Here is a 21,743-nt window from a genome sequence, read left to right on the forward strand (position 1 = left end):
ACACACATTTCCTTACAATTTGTGTTAAGTTTAGAATTGTGGAATGCATGTTGCCCACTGATTTGCATACACAATCTGTTTCTGATTGCAAATGTAACATCTAAAATAATCACTGAGGAGCTTCTGTAAACTTCACTTCATGATGCTAAAAGTTAAAGGTTTAAACACAAAACGGCTTTATCTCCAGACAACCTGCTGCTGAAAAGTGCCAGCGTCCGACAGGAAGGACATTTTMGAAGTTATCCAGGGTTTATTTGTGGCGCAGTGGACTCCACTGTCTGATGTGGAATCCGGGGTGAACAGGTGGTTGTTCACATTTGCGTCTCAAGACACTTGTGTTGTCTCGAGGGTGCAGATGTATTTTTAAACTGTTCCTTTAAAAGGTCTTGTTGTGCTGTGTGTTCTGACAGAGGAACTGAAGACAAGGCCGGGCACACGGGCTTGACCTTCCCTTTAAGTCAAGCGTTTGTTCCCTTTGCCAGACAAGAAGGGGATCATGTTATACGATGTGTAGTAGTTTGCATTCTTTCCTTGTTGTAAGGTGACACTTAAATGGCAAAGAAGGCCCGAGGGCATTAGTAGCTAAATACTGAGGACTTCACACTTGACAAAATAGGTCTATATATTCAATAAAAATGTGATACTTGATCTCTTATGCCATTAGCTGTGCTTATTTGGAAGAAATATAAATATAGCTGTCTCCTCAGCGATGCTCTCAGCCATTTGTTAGAGCCTCAAGTCTTTTTGTGGAACAACCTTTGCAACAAAACATTTACATCTTTGGAGGTCTCTGCTTCCTCAGTGTTAAAATGATGGCTGTTCAAGGTCTGACTCTGTTTTTCATTGTGGTCTGCTTTTACTGAGCTATGGGATTTTAGATTTTGACGGTTTATATTAAGTTTTACAAACTAAATAGCAAATTCATCCACTGTTATAAGAAGAAAATGATTTTGTTCACAGTGGGTAAAAGAGTACTCGTTTAAAATAAATTACGACTGTTAGTCCAGGCTACTCTCAATAGTTTCTCCAAAGTGACAAAGGAACTTAGTTCTTTTTAAAGTTAAGTTAGTAACATTTTTAACATTATTAACATTTGAACATTTAAAAACGAGTTAAATTAATACATGATTCATATTTTGAACATTATCCTTTTAATGTTTGAACATTTTTAACATGTTTATAAGGTCACTGGTTGTCCTCATGGGATCTGTATATAATTTAAAAAACATGGTAAACTCACATTTTTTCCACAAAAGATGAACTAATGTTCAGATCTTGTGAGGTTTTGTACATTATTTTTTCCCTCCTACACAACTGCCTTTTTTAGATTTAGTTTCTCTGAACAATCTGTTTAAAACAAGGGAAAATCTTTAGTTATAGACATATATTAATCACAATTAGCAGAATTCTGCATGTACTGTACTCATCACACAAAGCACAAATAATTCAGATTTGTTGGCATGCATCAGTTTTAGTGCTGTTTTTTTTTTTTTTTTTTTTTTTTTAACTATAAAACTAAATAAATCCATAACCAACATGATAAAAATGTCTTTTTTTTGGTGAACCTTTAGTTAAACATCAAAGCCTCTGCTGAGGCATGCTCAGATGTTTGAGAGCATCTTGGCTCAATAATGGATCTATTTTCATCCCAGGAAGTTGACAGGGTGTAGCATGTGCTTCCAAGCACATACTATAAAAGCTGTAAGGAAGCTGGACCGTCGGGAACATTATCACCACACGGAACAGATTTGCAGTTAATGTAACCTTATGGACTTCTGCAACATATGAGACTTTAGATGTTCTTTTCTTTATTTAAAGGCTCTATTTTTAAGGCTGTATTTAATGATGCATGCAGTAAAGTGATTTAAATCTGACTTTTTTTTGCTTTAACAATAGTTGCATCATTTTAAATGAAGAATTTCAGGAACTGCTTTATGTTTGTAAAAGTACAAAATGTAAAAATAACTAGCTTTATCACTTTGTATTTTTGGTAACTGCTTGTAAATATGATTTTCTGCTTTTTGTAATTGACAAATTTCTTTTCAAAGTACAACATTTTTGTTACGGCTGTGAACAAAATATTAAGTAGAAAGTTAAATATTCTGTTAATTGGTCATTCATAAGAAACTATGTAATTAAAATTATTCAAATATAGATGTAGAGTATTACAGCTTTGTGAAATCATTGCTCTTGGCTCACAGCTGGCTCTTCTGAGACTCAGGTCTGTCAGTTTCAGCTTTCCTGTACCTGAACAGGTTGATTCCTGATCAACTCCTTCTAGGAAGAGCAGAGATAAAGCAGAGATGGCTCGACTCCTCTCACCGGCTGAATAAGAAGCAGACCGCTCTGTAACTAAATCATCTGTCATCTTGCTGTTGGTGCTCTGGTATTAACACATTTTTAAGGAAGGCGGCTCTGGGGTGACACCTATTTATGCTGCATGTGTTAAATACTTCTCACTCACAGCATCTTCAGGCTGACTCTCGAAGGGTTTCACAGCATCTCCACAAGATCTTGAAGGCGGATGCCATGTTCCTCGTCTTCCTCGGTCTAGAGGCAGCACACAATAGTCTGTTTTACTAAAACCATTGTAGAGCAAACGTATCCAATCATCAGGCTAAATTAAATAATATCTTAAAAGGACAGACAAGTAGACATACAGCATCTAAACATGCTGCAAATACTAAAAGAAATGAACAGATTCTGTAACTGCACACAAATCTAGTCTTATTGTCACTGGATTCTTCAGAGCCATTATTTATAACACTATGCTAAAGAAAACCCTTTTCTATTAACTCTTTAATATAAAGAATTGTTTAAAACCTCAAAACATTTTCTATATGAACAGAGGCTCATAACTGTCTGTCTGTATTTATAGTTACAGTCCCTGATGGAGCCAAAGACAAAAGATGGAGCGTCAGGCCCTCTAGGGGTTTAAAACGTGTTTTACAAGTAATTTATGTCCAGACGTACAGCCCAGTTTCCTCATAAAGCAGTCTATAAAATTAAYCAGTCAGCTGCCTGTTGGAAAAAATGTAAAAATGCGCAAGAAAAAAGAAAAAGAAAAAAAGAAAAGTTTTATTTCACTATCCTGATAAATTGGCTTCTGCCCTTTACATTCATTATTTAATTATTCCAAAAATAGAAATACTAAAACAAAATTAGTTAAATACAACACACACACACACACACACACACACACACACACACACACACACACACACACACACACACAAAAAAAAAACATACTCTGGTGCCAGATTCTCATCTTCGTCTTTCACTGTAACCTCCAGTTTCTTCTTCCTCCACAACAATAAAAAAATAACCTTTCTTCCTCCTCCTCTTCTTCAGCTCTTCAGCCATCGTGTCAGCCTGCAGATATACAGTCACTGTAAAAYAGCCAAGAAATGCATAAATAATAATAAAAATAAAAATAAAAATTTGATTTGTAAGTCATATATACAAAAACAAACAACAAAATATTGTTGCTTTTGTTCCAGATGATAATTTGAACCAGGAAACAATAAATTTCAATTCCAGTAAAACAAGCAAAAAAAAAAAAGGTTGTTACAATTCTATCACACATTTCGGACATGCAGATCCTCATGTCTCTTTGAATTTCAGCAGGTTGTCAGACAAAATACTGTGAAGTCTATTATGTACTACCACGATTTTGTCAAGAACCAAATCAYTTGGGTCAAACGCTCAAAGTCTCCCTAATTTGTTGCAGCTGAATCCAAGAAGTAAACAAAGTGTGTGCAGATATTATGCACAAAAAAGTCTGATTTATGGCTGCTGTTGCTTCACAATAAAACACTTAAATGAATTATTCTTTATGTTTTGTTCCTAGGAGGGTGTTCCTCACTCCTGAGATGTTTTAAAAATAAATCTTTTTTTTTTTTTTTTGCTCTTTTAGGTTGCAGGATGGCTCTAATTGTAAAGCTCTGTGCAGATTTTAATTATTCTTTCAACCTAGCTTGTTTAGATTTATTGTTTTTTTTTTTGTGTGTGTGTACAGTGTCTGGACACGACATTTTTTGTGACTTGGCGTTATTTAAATAAATTGAATTTGATTGAATTGAAACAAACAAATAAAACAGGTTTGTGTGTTAAGGTATTGACACTCCTCAGCTGTTTCGCTTGTAGGGGGCACTGTTCTGCTGTGTGTTGTGGAACCAAACAACGATGGATATAAACACTGCAATGAGCATATAAACTTTGCTGAAGGATACAAGAGGTTAATGTTTTATTAGTTTATTTATGCTGTGTGAGAGGTGTGTGTGAGAGCAGTCACTGTCATCAATCTTAGGTTTATTTTAAAAAAAGATTTGATCATCTTTTACATCACTGATTTACACCCAAACAGTTAAAGATGTGCCATTGTAATGTTGATATGCAGTCTTAACTAATAGCTATGAACAAATGTATCTTCTAGACATTAGATGTATTCTATTCAATTAGAAGTCCAAACACTTCCACCCTTAGTTTCATCTATTGAGTGAGTGAGTAAGTAAGTAAGTAAGTAAGTAAGTAAGTAAGTAAGTAAGTAAGTAAGTAAGTAAGTAAGTAAGTAAGTAAGTAAGTAAGTAAGTAAGTAAGTAAGTAAGTAAGTAAGTAAGTAAGTAAAGTTTTATTTATAAAGCGCCTTTCACAGAAATATTCACAAGGTGCTGCACAATCAGTAACAATGTAAAAATGGAGAAAAGATCAAATAAAACAGAATAATACATAAATAAACATAAGCAACGTAATAAAACATCAAATCAAAATTAAGTTCTAAAACTGTAACTCAAACACACGATCAATGCAGAATTTACAAAGATACACAAAACCTAGAGAATGGGGGAGAAAAAAATCTGCCATATGTTCAATAATAGGAAAAACACATAGTTGGCGAGCATTCATTATGGAGGTAGGCTGGCATTAATGGTGAATGGTTAGCTAAATGCTTGAGTAAAAAAAATTGTGTTTTTAGRTGTTTCTTGAAAGAGACAATGTTGTCAAGGGAGCGCAGATTAACAGGGAGTTCGTTCCAGAGCCTAGGGGCCACAGAGGAGAAAGCATGGTCACTACGRGTCTTAAAGCGAGTGAGGGGAACCAGGGGAACAGTGGGGTCTGATACAAAATAAGCTGTTGTAGCATCAAACTGGGGGGTTCAAACTTTTATTCAGACTTTTAAAAGGTTGCCGAGCCAAAACACTTTAATCTACATTCATTGTCATGGCTCAGCTGTGAATAAAATTAAAGTAAATGCCAAACAAGATTTACTTTTAAAAGATRTTAGACTCAAAAAAAATAAGAACGTTCACGGCTTGGTAATGCATCCTATTTTTGGGTGGATAAACAGGAAAAATAAGTCAGAACTTAATTCATGAATGTACAAATCTTGGTTAAACTCCCTTTTGACAGTGAAATTTATTTCAAATCTCGTTGCTGTGGTGTGATTGAGGACTCACCTCTCTTAGCAGTCGGTCCAAAACTTTGGTGGCGCCTCTGATGGCTTTCTTTAAACTGACGTCTTTAGCCTTCTTCTTGTTAAGAGTCTCTTAGCTTTTTCAAGATGCTCGGTCTCAGATGTCTCACTGTAACAAGTGGTGCCACCTCCAGGATAACACAAAACCAATTAAGAACTGAAACCCAAAGGTCAACGGTTTCCATTTAAAATGAACAAGCAATTAACCACAGGAGGAGAAGACGTAAAAATGTGCTTTTCTTGAAACTTTGCACACAAGGTTTTTGGTTTGAAACATTTCTTGAGAACAGGTCCCGTAAAATCTAATTTAAGAATCCATTTTGGTCTATTTTACCTAAAGGAGGTCTAATTCGATATGAAACGTGTCTCTAGAGATATGACTGAGTTGCAGTTAAAAAAAAACAAACAAACATTTGATACGTCTGCTCTTATTTTACAGTCTTATCAGGACCTAAAGCAATTATAGCTTCTAGTTCACAAATACCAAAGCTCTCGCTCTGCAGTTGTTGACATGAACTTTCAGCGTCTCTCTTTATTACACGTGRGATGGTTTTCAGCATCAAGTTGCACCGAGGAGAATGTCCGAGTCGTGAGGCTTTATAAAGTTGGCTACGTACTTATTTCAATTTAGTTATCAATTAATTACATTCATCTGAGTTAAGCTGTATACATCTATTCAAGTTTGCTCCTCTGAGCAGAAGAGGTTCAGCATTCAGCTGCTTATTATTTCAGCACCTTATTATGTTTCATGCTTTGGTATTTGGCCAAAGATTTTAAAGTTTTTAAAGGTTTACAGATATTTCTCAGTTGGTTTTTGCACATACTTACTATTTAATGAGCAAAGCTAACACTTAAATCTTTAAATGAAGAGTAAATGACAACTTGTCCATGTGAATGTGCACTTGTTTTAAAATTGTCCAAGGGAAGGTTTTTCCTCTGGCTTAATAATAAAAATAAAAACATCTGTTTGCTCATCCACCTGTAGCACAGTACTTTCTCCAGATATTTATATTAAGCAACAATAGTCTGTTTTTTTTATTTGTATCTGTCGTAGTTGGTGATAGGGTGAAATAGTCAGGGGTTAGAACATGATGATGATGATGATGAAAGTATTAATGACGATAAAAAGCTGGTAACATAAGTAGCACATTTGCACCTCTGCAACATGAGGCTCCCTCTGGTGTTTATAAGATACCAGTGACCCCGGCCATCAACTGCACTAAATACACAAGCGTGTGACTGTAATGGCAGCAGCAGCAACACACCCATCTGGTGTAAGGCAGGAAAAAAAATTAACTTTTATACGCCACAAAGCTTAATGATCTATCGGTAAATATGCAAAATAGTCAAGATGTAAAAGTCTATCAGTGCACCTTTTAAGGTTTTAAAACAGAATTTAATTTGCACGTCTTTGAAAAGGTCACATCCTCWTCCCAGAGCCCTAGAAGAAGACAAACAAGTATTCACGGTTAAAATAAAATAGAATAAACTCTGCCAAAAATAAACCATTTGCTTGTTCTTCTGCATAAATTTGGTCAAACTCAACGGTCTTCAGAGCCACCTTTAATGAGCATTGAAACATCATAAACACGTTTACAGTGACCACTGGGAGAGCTGGTTTAATGCGCAAATTATCACATAAAGGACTCAGGATGTGCAGTTACTGCGCTCAGCTTCCAAACATGACTTAAGACTTGCTGGTTGATTAAAACATTTCGGAAAGACTTATTTAGCTATTCTAGGTTTGACTGAAATTATTCTGAACTCATTACAATAAATRAAGTTTAAGCATACAGCATCATTTTTTATTATTCTTTAAATTTTACATGTAAAAATATAAAAACATACTTACAATGATAAATAGTGAGTATAAAAGTTGATCCCGTAGTTATGGAGGCCAGCCCTTCAGCCCTTACACTGGAATGTTGCAGCACTCACCTTGGTTTATTATCCCAAGCCCAGCTGTTGCTCCTTGACAAATAAAGAAACCAAAGGGCTACAGCAAAGGCCATAAAAACATAATATGTCTTGTTAACATTTAGTATTTTACTTCAGCATCAAAATAAGTTAGGCGCTATATTTGAATTTTGTCCTTATAAGACAGAAGATTTCAGAGCAGGCATGGTGTCACCCGGGTCCCCTGAAGACATTTCCCATTTTATCGCGAGGGTAAGCACTTTAGAATTTCTTTTTCATTTTGACGATGTAAGTCGATCCTGTTTTCAAAGGAAACAGTGCCTAAGGCCTCTGAACCCATGCTCTTAAACTGTGCCAGCTATGTGCTACGTTTCTGACAAAAAAAGAAATAAATAAAAAAGTTTGACCCATGCCATCAAAAGCACCTTCCAAAGACTTCCCTAAGAAGGTCTGTACTGAGTGCTTATCACAGCAAAYAAAGAAACACACTTTTATACGAAACAGCTATCATCAGAGAAGCTGTAAACCACCCATCAGCTGTTCTGCATTCAGGGATTGTATCAGTCTCTCTTGTGTATCCCTTAAGAAGAAGAATAAGAACAGCTGTTGGCACCGTTGTGAGCAGTAATCCCCTGGCAATTCTTCCTTTTCTTTAAAGCTCAGTGGCACTCATTTCATTTTTTTAATCATTTCTGACCTGTAAGGACTCTGAAACTTGATATCAGTGACTCACTGAAGCATAGCAAAGAGTTGCCTTTGTGCCAGTGAGAATTATAAAGATGTATTAGTCACACCTTTGGCTTGTCTGTAACTTCGAGTGAACTGAACAAGAAATGGACCACCATTTTTTCTTAGAGGCAGTAAAGAACGATATGACTACACATAAACAGGCTACAGGAGAATAAGTTGCAGGGATCTCAAAATGTTGCTTTTTCATCCTGGTGCTGTWTTGAACAATCCTCATTGAAGGCAGTGCAGAAGGAAACACAATCCACTTCTGTCATCATAAATACAAGTGCAGRAATCCCATTACAACACAAGCATTTAAATTCTCATTTATCTTCCACTTTGTATGGACCAATTTCAGGCATGACACAAAAATAAACCAYAATAATAAAGGCAGCGGTATCGGCTACTGCACAAGCACCAGGCAGCATGACCAAATACAGCGACACACACGTGACACAGGCTCCCATCAGATTGTATAAAGAGGAGCAGCAATCACCACCAAGAAGGGGCACCCTGCTAAGGTAAGGTTCTAAAATGCTAAGACATGCCATAACACTGCAGGATCACAGAAAACAAATAGATAAAGGTCATGTTTTCATTTAAAGTGTTTAACAATAATAAGTAACATTTGTAAACCTGATTTTGATCTCTTTTTTTTTTTACAGAAATCTGCACCGAAGTTTCAACCAAACCTCCTGCTCACCGGGTGTTCTGCAAGGTAAATAAAGCTAATTTAATATAATTAGAAGTTCACCAATATAAACATCACAATTATTGCTTTGTATTTGTAATTGTATTTATAAAGATATGCATGTTTCAGTGCATTAAAAGCAAATGTTCATCTCCTTTCTTCATTTGCAGTAAACGGTCATCATGCCTGACCCAGAGATGGAGTGTTTCGGCCCGGCGGCCGTCTACCTCCGGAAGCCAGAAAAGGAGCGAATTGAGGCTCAGAACACTCCCTTTGATGCTAAAACAGCATATTTTGTGTCTGAGCCCACAGAGATGTACGTCAAGGGGAAACTTGTAAAGAAAGAAGGAGGCAAGGCCGTCGTGGAAACCATCACTGGGAAGGTGAGAAGGCATCACTGCAACGACAAGTTTCACATTACATGACGAATTAGTTTCTCAACAGTCATACTAAGTGTTATGTAGTTTAATGTATAGTTTGAATTTTTGTATATAAAAATAAAAAGGTAAAAAAAGCATAATATAATATTGTTTATGACAGGGAGACGGTTAAAGCTTTGACATAAATAGTTATGATGCACTAAACAACTGCTCACCAATAGGATGGCTAAGCCTTGTGATTCCAGAACATTTCTGACCTTGCAGCATTGCAAAAGCTCTGAAACATGTCATCAGTGCTCAGTGAAAGGATAAGTCAGAATCCTCAGCTGAAATCATGGTTTGACTTGGCACATTCAGCCAGGCTATGAGTGACCACACTAACAAAATAAACATACATCAAAGTTTGTACTTTTTCCAAAGGGAAATAAAAAAACAGATCAAGATGAAAAGCCTGTTAAATAAGGGAGCCTCTAAGATATTTATCAGGAACTAAAATGCGGTAAACGTTTAGATAAGGCACTGGATGATTGTGAAAAGACAAAATTGCTGATTAATTCAACTTTAATGTTTCTTAAATTAAAAGAAGAGTGACAAAATGATGATAGCACAACAATAAAACAGAATATTTAAATGGCAGCAGGTGGGGATATTTAAGCCACGATGCTTATGTTAGACTTAGACCGATTGAAAAATAAGAAGCATCACTTTATTCTCCAGAGATAGTACATATTTAATGCTTTGCGAAAACTATTACAATAACTTATAAATCAAAGAAGATTGAAAAAACAGTCACCTGGCTTCAATTTAACAGAAAGTTTTACAGGAAACAACTGTAAAACAAAAGCTCTTTTAGCATCACATGAAGATATTTTTACTATTGTCAGTTTTTGCTACATTCACTTGGGTTACAGAGACTTAGACTAACTTTTTAAGTCATTCAAACTCAAGTTTTGTTGTCAAAGAAAACTGTAGCCGTCAATGCAAATATAGGAATACCCGAAGACTAATGTACATTTCTAAAGATGTACAACAGGAGACTGAGACACCACTACAGCAGGGGCAGGAACACATGAGGGGCACTTATATTACAACCCCTGAAACATGCTTGGGCATCCTGGTTAACTGAAAAGTTACTGCATGTGGCACGATGAGAGAACATGAGGAGTAAAGACTAAACTTCATAATAAAAATAATAATGTAAAAATGCAAATATTTTTAAACATGTTGTACAATTTTTGCTAAAGCTGTAACAATCCAATTTATCCACTGGTACTAAGATCTCCTTGCTGTCTGCCTATGACTCTTTCTATTTTCACTCTTAGCCTCAGACTCTCACTGTAAAAGAAGATGAAATCTTCCCCATGAACCCTCCAAAGTTCGATAAGATTGAGGACATGGCCATGATGACCCACCTCAACGAGCCCGCTGTACTGTATAACCTCAAAGAGCGTTACGCAGCCTGGATGATCTACGTAAGTTTGTGTTCATCTAAACATCTGTAGCTGGAAGCTGTGATGACGGCAGGAAGAATGTGCATCACCGGTGACTCTCTGTGACYCTACAGACCTACTCAGGCTTGTTCTGCGTCACTGTGAACCCCTACAAGTGGCTGCCGGTGTACGATGCAGTGGTTGTTGCAGGATACAGGGGAAAGAAGAGGATTGAGGCTCCGCCCCACATCTTCTCCATCTCTGATAATGCCTATCAGTTCATGCTCCAAGGTATCATTCTGGAATCTGTTAAAAACCACAGTTCAACAACCAGCATCCACCAATTTGTTATTTTTTCTGTCTTACAGATAGAGAAAACCAGTCAATCCTGATTACGTAAGTGTTATATATTTTATACAAACAAGGATTTCCAACAAACATTTCTTTAAAACTAACGTGTATCTAATTTCACTTTTCAAACCAGCGGAGAATCTGGTGCAGGAAAGACTGTGAACACCAAACGTGTCATCCAGTACTTTGCGACAATCGCAGTAGCTTCTGGGAAGAAGGTGGAGCCAGCTGCTGGTAAAATGCAGGTAAGTGACCTGGTACAACAACTAAATGAAAGATTGAACTGAGCAAAGAGCTGTGGGGCTGAAGTGATGAACGTTGTCTTCAGGGATCACTGGAGGATCAGATCATTGCAGCAAACCCACTGCTGGAAGCTTATGGTAACGCCAAGACTGTGAGGAATGACAACTCCTCTCGTTTTGTAAGTTATCCTCAGAACTGACCTTTCAGCTGAAGTTGTTACAAAGTTGTTTGGTGAAAACCATCTGAGCTGTTGAAGTTTCACTCAAGATCTTGTTGTGTTTGTTTTTGCACAGGGAAAATTCATCCGAATTCACTTTGGGTCAACTGGAAAGCTGGCTTCAGCTGATATTGAAACATGTAAGCATTTATATTTCACATTTRTCTGGTTTAAAATTCTGGACATTTATTCATGATGACTTGAATCCAAACAGATCTGCTGGAGAAGTCACGTGTGACGTTCCAGCTGTCAGCTGAGAGGAGCTACCACATCTTCTACCAGCTCACAACAGGCCACAAACCTGAGCTGATAGGTTAGAAATTAATATTATTGTTGTTCTACAGCAAATCAACTATTCATTAATGTTTATAACAACTATTTCTTTATAATCGCATACATGTTTTGCTTTCCCTCAGAGGCCCTCCTGATTACCACCAATCCCTATGACTATCCGATGATCAGTCAGGGTGAAATCACTGTCAAGAGTATCAATGACGTTGAAGAATTCATCGCYACTGATGTAAGAAAYGTTCAGAAACACAACAAATTATAYTAAACAGTCMTAAMGATGCAGAAATTAAAATGATGGAACCATTTTGTCTATTTWTCYACAGACTGCTATCGACATCCTGGGCTTCACTGCAGAGGAGAAGGTCAGCATGTACAAGCTGACAGGAGCTGTGATGCATCATGGGAACATGAAGTTCAAGCAGAAGCAGCGTGAAGAGCAGGCTGAGCCTGATGGCACAGAGGGTGTGTTCTTCACAGCCTTTACTTTGATTACCAGCAACAACTGATGCACGGTTTTCACTCAGCTTCCTGTCATGTCTTTCAGTTGCGGATAAAATCTCTTACCTAATGGGCCTGAACTCTGCCGATTTGTTGAAGGCACTGTGCTACCCCAGAGTGAAAGTGGGAAACGAGTTTGTCACAAAGGGTCAAACTGTACCACAGGTGAACACTTCTTGTCTTTGATTTTTTTTTACCTAGTTTAAAACTTTTTTTTTTGTTTGGGTCGCTAAAATCTTACTGTTTTGCTTTTTGTGTTTTTAAAGGTCAACAATGCCGTGATGGCTCTCTGCAAGTCTGTCTATGAGAAAATGTTCTTGTGGATGGTGGTCAGAATCAATGAGATGCTGGACACCAAGCAGCCCAGAAGCTTCTTTATTGGTGTCTTGGACATTGCTGGGTTTGAAATCTTTGATGTRAGTATTTCTAACCCATTCACAAAATCTTCTGATCATTTRAAACATTATAAAGCTTAAGACATCCCATTTCTTCCTCTGGATACTTTGAATCTCTGCTGATCTGTTTTATCTTGATTCCTTCAGTTCAACAGCTTGGAACAGCTGTGTATCAACTTCACCAACGAAAAACTGCAACAGTTCTTCAACCATCACATGTTCGTCCTGGAGCAGGAAGAGTACAAGAAAGAGGGGATTGAATGGGAATTCATTGACTTTGGCATGGACTTAGCAGCCTGCATTGAGCTCATTGAGAAGGTTAGCGACATGTTTACACTGACAAACACAGAAAACACTCTGATGATGTGAAAGTGTTTGTTTCTAACAATCTTTTAATCATGACAGCCAATGGGCATCTTCTCCATCCTTGAAGAGGAGTGTATGTTCCCGAAGGCTACAGACATGACCTTCAAGAGCAAAATGTATGACCAGCATTTGGGAAAAAGTGCCCCCTTCCAGAAGCCGAAACCTGCCAAAGGCAAAGCTGAGGCCCATTTCTCTCTGATGCACTACGCCGGCACCGTGGACTATAATGTTCTTGGCTGGCTGGAAAAGAACAAAGACCCATTGAATGACTCTGTGGTTCAGCTCTACCAGAAGTCTTCAGTAAAACTGTTGGCTTTGCTGTATGCATCCCACGCATCAGACGGTATGTTTTCTTGTAAATGTCTGTATTATAATAAACATGTTTTTAGGGAATTAAACCTAACAGAATAATTGTATTGTTTTACAAAAAGCTGAGGGTGGTGCCAAGAAAGGTGGCAAGAAGAAGGGAGGCTCCTTCCAGACTGTGTCGGCATTGTTCAGGGTAGGTTGTAAATCAGTCCCTCATAGTGTTCTTGTTTAGTTTAAGGCTTTTATTAAACTTTAGTCTTTATTACTTTTTCAGGAGAATCTGGGCAAACTGATGACCAACCTGAGGAGCACTCATCCTCATTTTGTGCGCTGCTTGATTCCCAATGAATCCAAGACACCAGGTACCTGAACACAGACCATACAAAGACCATCATCTTTCAGTCACTGTCTTGTCCCCAAACCAAAATGAGTTCTTATGTAACGTTGTGTCACAGGTCTCATGGAGAACCACCTGGTCATCCACCAGCTGAGGTGTAACGGTGTGCTGGAGGGAATCAGGATCTGCAGGAAAGGTTTCCCTAGCAGAATCCTCTACGGTGACTTCAAGCAGAGGTAATTACAATGAATAATTTATTCATCACAGTATAATACTGAATTACTCCTTGACTATCTTTTTTTTTTACCTTAAATCAGATACAAAGTGTTGAATGCCAGTGTCATCCCTGAGGGACAATTTATTGACAACAAGAAGGCCTCTGAGAAACTCTTGGGCTCTATTGACGTTGATCATACTCAATACAAGTTTGGACACACAAAGGTATGGTAATATGATGTGGGTCTTTCCATGATATGTTGTTAAATTATAATATAAAACATGAGCATTTTAGATTACATTTTTTTAACTACAAATGTCAGCACTGTTTTTTTAGGTGTCCTGATGCATCTCAGTAATCCAGGTAGAAGAAGTCTCTTGGAGGAGAGACGAAACGTTTCACTTAAGAAGAACCCATCCAGAGGACCTACTTATTTTTTTCTTTTTGATGTTTTATTAGGTGTTCTTCAAGGCTGGTCTACTGGGTCTCTTGGAGGAGATGCGAGATGAAAAACTTGCAATCCTTGTCACAATGACTCAGGCCGTCTGCAGAGGCTTCCTCATGAGGCGCGAGTTTGTCAAAATGATGGAACGCAGGTACTTTACACACTTCAGCTAACATTTCATATGCAGCTACAAATGACAACTTAAGTCAATTTATTCATCCATCAGTCCGTCTGTTTTCTGCCGCTTATCCGGAATCGGGTTGCGGGGCAGATGCCTAAGCAGAGAGACCCAGACATCCCTCTCCTCAGCCACCTGGACCAGCAATTTATTCATATTTTAATCAATATTTTTAATCCTCAGGGAAGCCATTTATTCAATCCAGTACAACATTCGCGCTTTCATGAATGTCAAGACTTGGCCATGGATGAAGCTGTACTTCAAGATCAAACCTCTGCTGAAGAGCGCAGAGACAGAAAAGGAGATGGCTCAAATGAAAGAAGACTTTGCAAAAACCAAAGAAGAGCTGGCAAAGGCTCTGGCTAAGAAGAAAGAACTGGAGGAAAAGATGGTTTCTCTCCTTCAGGAGAAGAATGACTTGCAACTGCAAATTCAGTCGGTATGTTTAAGAGCTGAGAGAAAGGTCTTTTATAAAGATACTTGGTCTGCTAAATTTCAAACTTATGCATTTGTGTTTCTTTGTAAATCCAGGAAGGTGAAAACCTCATAGATGCAGAGGAAAGGTGTGAACAGCTCATTAAGGCTAAAATCCAGCTTGAGGCCAAGGCYAAAGAGAYATCTGAGAGACTGGAGGATGAGGAGGAGATSAATGCTGAGCTGACAGCCAAGAAGAGGAAACTGGAGGACGAGTGCTCCGAGTTAAAGAAGGACATTGATGACTTGGAGCTCACTCTGGCCAAAGTGGAAAAGGAGAAACATGCCACTGAAAACAAGGTTGGTACATCAACCACAGCGTCAGGTTTTACAATCCACTCTTCACACAAATACTAAAAGCTCTGAATCTTTCAAACCAGGTTAAAAACCTGGTTGAGGAAATGGCCTCTCAAGATGAGACCATTGCCAAACTGTCGAAAGAGAAGAAAGCTCTCCAAGAGGCTCATCAGCAAACCCTCGATGATCTGCAGGCAGAGGAAGACAAAGTCAACACTCTGACCAAGGCCAAGACCAAGCTGGAGCAGCAAGTGGATGATGTGAGTGTTATCAACAACAGAAACCGGCTGAAATGTACTTGAAGATTAAACACAAACTATTGATGTCAATTTTCAAAAACAGCTTGAAGGTTCCCTGGAGCAAGAAAAGAAGATCCGTATGGATCTGGAGCGAGCTAAAAGAAAGCTGGAAGGAGATCTGAAGCTGGCCCAAGAAACCATCATGGACCTGGAGAATGACAAGCAGCAGTCTGATGAAAAACTAAAGAAGTGGGTAGAAAAAAAACGTAGTTCAGTTCTGTTTAAATGTTTTTGTCTTGCAAAATGTATTTACCAAGCAGGTAGGAGGAACAGGAATATCGTGTGGTTTTGATTTAGGAAACTCAGGGTTTTTTTGTTCCTGGTGTTGATTCTTCACAGGAAGGACTTTGAAACAAGCCAACTTCTAAGCAAGATTGAAGATGAGCAATCCCTTGGTGCTCAGCTCCAGAAGAAAATAAAAGAACTTCAGGTTCTTATTTGTTTTAACTCTATTTTGTTACAGCAACATCTATACTTAAGAATACTCAAAGGTTTTTTTCTTGCACATATAATTAAAGATTGGTTTGTTGTTTTCTTTGATCTTGCAAACGTCAGGCTCGTATTGAGGAGCTGGAGGAGGAGATCGAGGCTGAGCGAGCTGCTCGGGCCAAAGTGGAGAAGCAGAGGTCCGATCTCTCCAGGGAACTTGAAGAGATCAGCGAGAGGCTGGAAGAAGCTGGCGGAGCCACTGCAGTTCAGATCGAGATGAACAAGAAGCGCGAAGCCGAGTTTCAGAAGCTGCGCCGGGATCTGGAGGAGGCCACCCTGCAGCACGAGGCCACGGCCGCAGCTCTCCGCAAGAAGCAGGCTGACAGCGTGGCCGAGCTGGGAGAGCAGCTCGACAACCTCCAGAGAGTCAAACAGAAGCTGGAGAAAGAGAAGAGTGAGTTCAAGATGGAGATWGACGACCTCTCAAGCAACATGGAGGCTATCGCAAAAGCAAAGGTGCAACAATAGTGAAACTTTGAATGACTCTTAATGCAACATTTTTACTAAGGTATATCCATTTGATTTTTACTAAGATGTTGATTTTTTTTTAAATCAGGGAAACCTTGAGAAGATGTGCAGGACATTAGAGGATCAGCTGAGCGAGCTCAAAGCCAAGAATGATGAGAATGTTCGTCAGCTGAATGATATTAGTGCACAAAAGGCACGACTTCAAACTGAAAATGGTAAAGACTTCACTTTCTAGTTATTTTTTTAATGTTATAATTAGTCAAAGATACCAAATCTGCATCAGCCATGAACTATATGTTGTATGTAACAAATTATCCTCTCACAGGTGAAACTGCTCGGCAGCTGGAGGAGAAAGAAGCCCTCGTATCTCAGCTGACCAGAGGCAAGCAGGCTTACACTCAGCAGATTGAGGAGCTGAAGAGGCACATAGAGGAGGAAGTKAAGGTAACGGTCTATAGAAAMAGCTRAAYGACCTAGTAAAGCACCGTGAGATGGATGGTAAAAAAGTATCCGTATTGTTCCTGTTTGGGCGTTAGGCCAAGAACGCTCTGGCTCATGCTGTTCAGTCGGCTCGACATGACTGTGATCTGCTCAGAGAGCAGTATGAGGAGGAGCAGGAGGCCAAAGCTGAGCTGCAGCGTGCCTTGTCCAAGGCTAACAGCGAGGTGGCTCAGTGGAGAACCAAGTATGAGACTGATGCCATTCAGCGCACTGAGGAGCTGGAGGAGGCTAAGTAAGTTTAAACCTTTTCCGTTTCCGGTTAATTCCATAGCGCTTCAGGTGTAAAAAATTACCGTAATCATCCTATCTAGGAAAAAGCTCGCCCAGCGTCTTCAGGATGCTGAGGAATCCATCGAGGCTGTGAATGCCAAATGTGCCTCCCTGGAAAAGACTAAACAGAGGCTGCAGGGTGAAGTGGAGGACCTGATGATCGACGTGGAGAGAGCAAACGCTCTGGCTGCCACCCTGGACAAGAAGCAGAGGAACTTCGACAAGGTTTATTTTTTTTCCCCATCTGTTTCTGCCTTGTGCATCTAATTAAAGAACACAGAATTATAGATTAATAACAAATGTTGGGCTTCTTCACATTTTAAGGTCCTTGCGGAGTGGAAGCAGAAGTATGAGGAAAGCCAGGCTGAGCTGGAGGGAGCTCAGAAAGAAGCTCGCTCTCTCAGCACCGAAATGTTCAAGCTGAAAAATTCATATGAAGAATCTCTGGATCAGCTGGAGACCTTGAAGAGGGAGAACAAGAACCTGCAGCGTATGAACTGTTTTATGTAGTTAGTCAGCAAAGATAAATATTACCATTTATTCGTTTTAATTTAAAACACATCAGATAGGATATGATTTTCTAATATGTTTTTAAAAAACACAAATCTGGTCAATTATTCCTCCAGACTTTATGTATTTTTTTATTTAATGTTGGACAACAAATTACTGTTTTGCACATGTTACAGTGATGCAACACAGAGCAACACAGCTCTGCTCAAACATGAAACTTTAAACACTTCTTTCATTTGTTTGTTACAGAGGAGATCTCAGATCTAACTGAGCAAATCAGTGAAACTGGAAAAACCATTCATGAACTGGAAAAAGGGAAAAAGGTTGTTGAGACTGAGAAGAGTGAACTCCAAACCTCCCTTGAAGAGGCTGAGGTACCTCTAGAAGAAATACCTCCTTTTCAACTCGATTTGTCAGAAGTTATCATTCTTAACTAGGCGTTTTATTTTTCAAGGCAACCCTGGAGCACGAAGAGTCCAAGATTCTCCGYGTTCAGCTGGAGCTCACCCAACTTAAGGGCGAGATCGACAGAAAGCTGGCAGAAAAGGACGAGGAGATCGAGCAGATCAAGAGGAACAGCCAGCGGGTGATTGAGTCCATGCAGAGCACTCTGGATGCTGAGGTCAGGAGCAGGAACGACGCCCTGAGAATCAAGAAGAAGATGGAGGGAGACCTGAATGAGATGGAGATTCAGCTGAGCCACGCAAACCGCCAGGCAGCTGAAGCTCAGAAACAGCTGAGGAACGTGCAGGGACACCTCAAGGTATTATAGTTTACTGAAAACCATTGTTACTAGAATGTATGTCAAGCAGACTGGACTGTTCATGGTTTTTCAATTACAAAGGATACACAACTGCACCTTGATGAGGCTGTCAGGGGACAAGACGAGATGAGAGAGCAGGTGGCGATGGTGGAGCGCAGGAACACCTTGATGGTGGCCGAGATCGAGGAGCTGAGAGCTGCACTCGAGCAGACAGAGAGGAGCCGCAAAGTGGCTGAACAGGAACTGGTTGATGCCAGCGAGCGTGTTACACTGCTGCATTCTCAGGTACATTAAAAGCTMATTCTTACCCATGTAACTTAATAAAAGTACAACATTTAATTGGAACTTTTAACCGTTTAGAACACCAGCCTCATCAATACCAAGAAGAAGCTGGAGGCTGATCTTGTTCAGATCCAAGGTGAGGTGGAAGATGCTGTTCAGGAAGCAAGAAACGCTGAAGAGAAAGCCAAGAAGGCCATCACTGATGTGAGTCATCCTGAGGTTCATTCCTACAGACGTTCTACCTCCTTCACACCGCTCTAACAAAACAAAACAAATATTGGAACATTTCAGGCTGCCATGATGGCGGAGGAGCTGAAGAAGGAGCAGGACACCAGTGCTCATTTAGAGAGGATGAAGAAGAACCTGGAGATTACAGTGAAGGACCTGCAGCACCGCCTGGATGAGGCGGAAAATCTGGCCATGAAGGGAGGCAAGAAGCAGCTCCAGAAACTGGAAGCTCGGGTACGACGGTTTTGAAAGACCCTGTCCTCACGTTGTGTGTCTTTGAGCTCTACAGTAAAAGCTGTTTCTGCGTCAGGTGCGTGAGCTGGAGGCTGAGGTGGAAACGGAGCAGCGGCGAGGAGCAGAGTCCATCAAAGGTGTTCGCAAGTACGAGAGAAGAGTCAAGGAGCTGAGCTATCAGGTTGGGTATTTTTAGCTGATCATTACAGAACCAAAACAAAAGTGCTTTATTGATACATTTATTATTCATCAATGTAAACTGTAGACTGAGGAGGACAAGAAGAACATCACCAGACTGCAGGATCTGGTGGACAAACTGCAGCTGAAAGTAAAGGCCTATAAGAGACAAGCTGAGGAGTCTGTAAGTCAGATCACTTTTTTTTAAAGCTTTTTGTTTTATTCTCACATAATAGGTTTTTCTTTATGCTCTACTAAAGTCTATGCATCCCATGGTAGACTAATAATTCTATCATGGATTTTCCTGACAGGAGGAGCAGGCCAACACTCACATGTCCAGGCTGAGGAAGGTGCAGCATGAGATGGAGGAAGCTCAGGAGCGGGCCGACATCGCCGAGTCTCAGGTCAACAAGCTGAGGGCCAAGAGTCGGGAAATCGGAAAAGTAAGTAAATAGTGCACAAAGTGAGCTACTAATGGTTTACTTTCATCTACATGTAGATNGGCAAGAAGCAGCTCCAGAAACTGGAAGCTCGGGTATGCAAAGCACAAACAATCTCATTTTATCTAAGTAAAAAAAAAAATAAATAAATAAAAAAAAAAACAGAAATTACTTTTTATTTTTGAAGGTTCGTGAACTGGAGACTGAAGTTGATGCTGAACAAAGACGCAGTGCTGAGGCGATCAAGGGTGTGAGAAAGTATGAAAGAAGAGTGAAGGAACTCACCTATCAGGTTAGATGTCGTTTACTTCCCAATAACACATTTACAGTTACCTTATAATAAGATGTAGTAGGGAAAACATTAACCTTATGTTGTTTTTAACAGACTGAGGAGGACAAGAAGAACATCACCAGGCTGCAGGATCTGGTGGACAAACTGCAGCTGAAAGTGAAATCCTACAAGAGACAGGCTGAGGAGTCTGTAAGCTCACACACACATCTGAAGACACATGTTCAAAAAGTGTCAATTAGTTCAGAATGCTGAGTTTGTTTGTGGGTTTTGTTGCACAGGAAGAGCAGGCCAACACTCACCTGACCAGGTACAGGAAGGTGCAGCATGAGATGGAGGAAGCTCAGGAGCGGGCCGACATCGCCGAGTCTCAGGTCAACAAGCTGAGGGCCAAGAGTCGGGAAATTGTCAAGGTGATGGAACTGTTCATCAGTTAAATTTTCATAGCTTCAAGCTCTGGATTTAACATTGTCTTTGTCATTTCAGACAAAGGAGTCCCAGGAGTGATGAAGAAATCAAACCTAAACAGTGACAAGAACTCATAGAATATGAGAACCTTGTTACCTGTGTTTTATGATGTAAAACATGCTGTGATAAAATGTATTTAATAAATGGAACAGATAGCTGACACCATTTTCTGTCTGTGCCTTTTTTTTACATTGAAGATGACCACAACCACTCATCTGCAGGTGATTAAACACACTGATTTAAAGTTGCTGCATTTAAACAGCTGCCTGCATCAATATTCTGTTTTTAGGTTTTGTGAAATAATCATCAAAGCCATGTTGTTTTGCAGAATGCAGTTGTTTGTCTGGCATGCAAGGCCTTCTCTGAAAAAGATACCATCTGAATGGGAGTGTATGTCACATTAAAACTTATAAATCCTTTTCTGCAATGACTGTGCCTACCCAGATGTGAAGCTACTCATGGGTAATAATGCACCTCCATACCATCAGAGGGGCAGACATTTGAACTGTGCACCTAAAACAGGCTTGGATGGTCTCTCTATCCTCTCTCCATCTATGAGTGTTTGGCCATTTGACTATCTTTATAAATGTCTGCTTGCAGGTATAACAATCAGATTCTGGAAACGMGTAGTTGAAGCAAGATAACTGCTGCTGTTGTAATTTCCCTTTGGGATCAATAAAATATGTGACCCATCACATCGAAACGAGGATTAAGACTAAAAGTTGAATGTGGAGAAATAGGCAGATATCGTGTTTTGATTAAAACACTTGCAAAAAAATACAGTTTGTCAAAATATAACAAATAAATGTGTTATCAATGTTTAGTTTCAATGAATTGTCTGAAATATTTTCCAAAAAAAATTTAAGCACATTTTTGAGCATTAGCAACAAAAAACCCGATTTTGAGGAAAAACACCTTAAAATTTTGAGATTTTCCCTGTGAGCTAGCAATGTTTTTGTTTCTTCCAGCTGGGAAATCTCAATATTCAAAGACTATTTGAGGTTTCTTTTTTAAATGACATAAACCACCTTCAATAAAATTACAAAAAATTAGGATTTAGACCAAATATTTATGTATTATTGTAACC

At 39.2% G+C, this 21,743-nt stretch overlaps 2 protein-coding genes across 4 annotated transcripts in view; one reads left to right on the top strand and one right to left on the bottom strand.

Moving 5' to 3' along the window:
- The window catches only part of LOC106516029 (myosin heavy chain, fast skeletal muscle), a 16,734-nt gene extending 14,200 nt beyond the window's left edge, over window positions 1–2,534 (bottom strand). Inside the window, exon 1 of the mRNA XM_014006173.1 lies at window positions 2,465–2,534. The gene's annotated coding sequence lies outside the window, so the exon portion shown is untranslated. The remainder of the gene's footprint in view (window positions 1–2,464) is intronic.
- A 6,091-nt stretch (window positions 2,535–8,625) lies between these two features.
- LOC106516030 (myosin heavy chain, fast skeletal muscle) lies at window positions 8,626–20,818 on the top strand. Of its 3 annotated transcripts, XM_014006175.1 has the most exons (41): window positions 8,626–8,640; window positions 8,785–8,837; window positions 8,981–9,193; window positions 10,513–10,662; window positions 10,755–10,911; window positions 10,989–11,016; window positions 11,105–11,216; window positions 11,300–11,392; window positions 11,508–11,571; window positions 11,646–11,744; window positions 11,848–11,951; window positions 12,046–12,184; window positions 12,267–12,385; window positions 12,487–12,636; window positions 12,763–12,933; window positions 13,021–13,324; window positions 13,413–13,483; window positions 13,565–13,652; window positions 13,746–13,863; window positions 13,945–14,068; window positions 14,304–14,440; window positions 14,651–14,906; window positions 14,999–15,241; window positions 15,322–15,498; window positions 15,581–15,726; window positions 15,877–15,967; window positions 16,093–16,482; window positions 16,583–16,709; window positions 16,820–16,938; window positions 17,031–17,227; window positions 17,307–17,490; window positions 17,590–17,755; window positions 18,025–18,149; window positions 18,230–18,538; window positions 18,620–18,823; window positions 18,899–19,024; window positions 19,112–19,282; window positions 20,087–20,191; window positions 20,285–20,380; window positions 20,470–20,601; window positions 20,675–20,818. In XM_014006175.1, the coding sequence occupies exons 3-41, from the start codon at window positions 8,993–8,995 to the stop codon at window positions 20,693–20,695; spliced, it is 5,814 nt and encodes a 1,937-aa protein (XP_013861629.1). In that variant the 5' UTR covers window positions 8,626–8,640; window positions 8,785–8,837; window positions 8,981–8,992; the 3' UTR covers window positions 20,696–20,818. The 3 variants fall into 3 exon arrangements, with proteins under 3 accessions (XP_013861629.1, XP_013861630.1, XP_013861631.1); XM_014006176.1 differs by lacking the exons at window positions 8,626–8,640; window positions 20,087–20,191; window positions 20,285–20,380 and adding exons at window positions 19,359–19,463; window positions 19,548–19,643; XM_014006177.1 differs by lacking the exons at window positions 8,626–8,640; window positions 20,087–20,191; window positions 20,285–20,380; window positions 20,470–20,601; window positions 20,675–20,818 and adding exons at window positions 19,359–19,463; window positions 19,548–19,643; window positions 19,771–19,952.
- The last annotated feature ends 925 nt before the right edge of the window (window positions 20,819–21,743 follow it).

This window comes from Austrofundulus limnaeus, unplaced genomic scaffold, assembly GCF_001266775.1.
Source record: "Austrofundulus limnaeus strain Quisiro unplaced genomic scaffold, Austrofundulus_limnaeus-1.0 Scaffold35, whole genome shotgun sequence".
Taxonomy (NCBI): domain Eukaryota; kingdom Metazoa; phylum Chordata; class Actinopteri; order Cyprinodontiformes; family Rivulidae; genus Austrofundulus; species Austrofundulus limnaeus.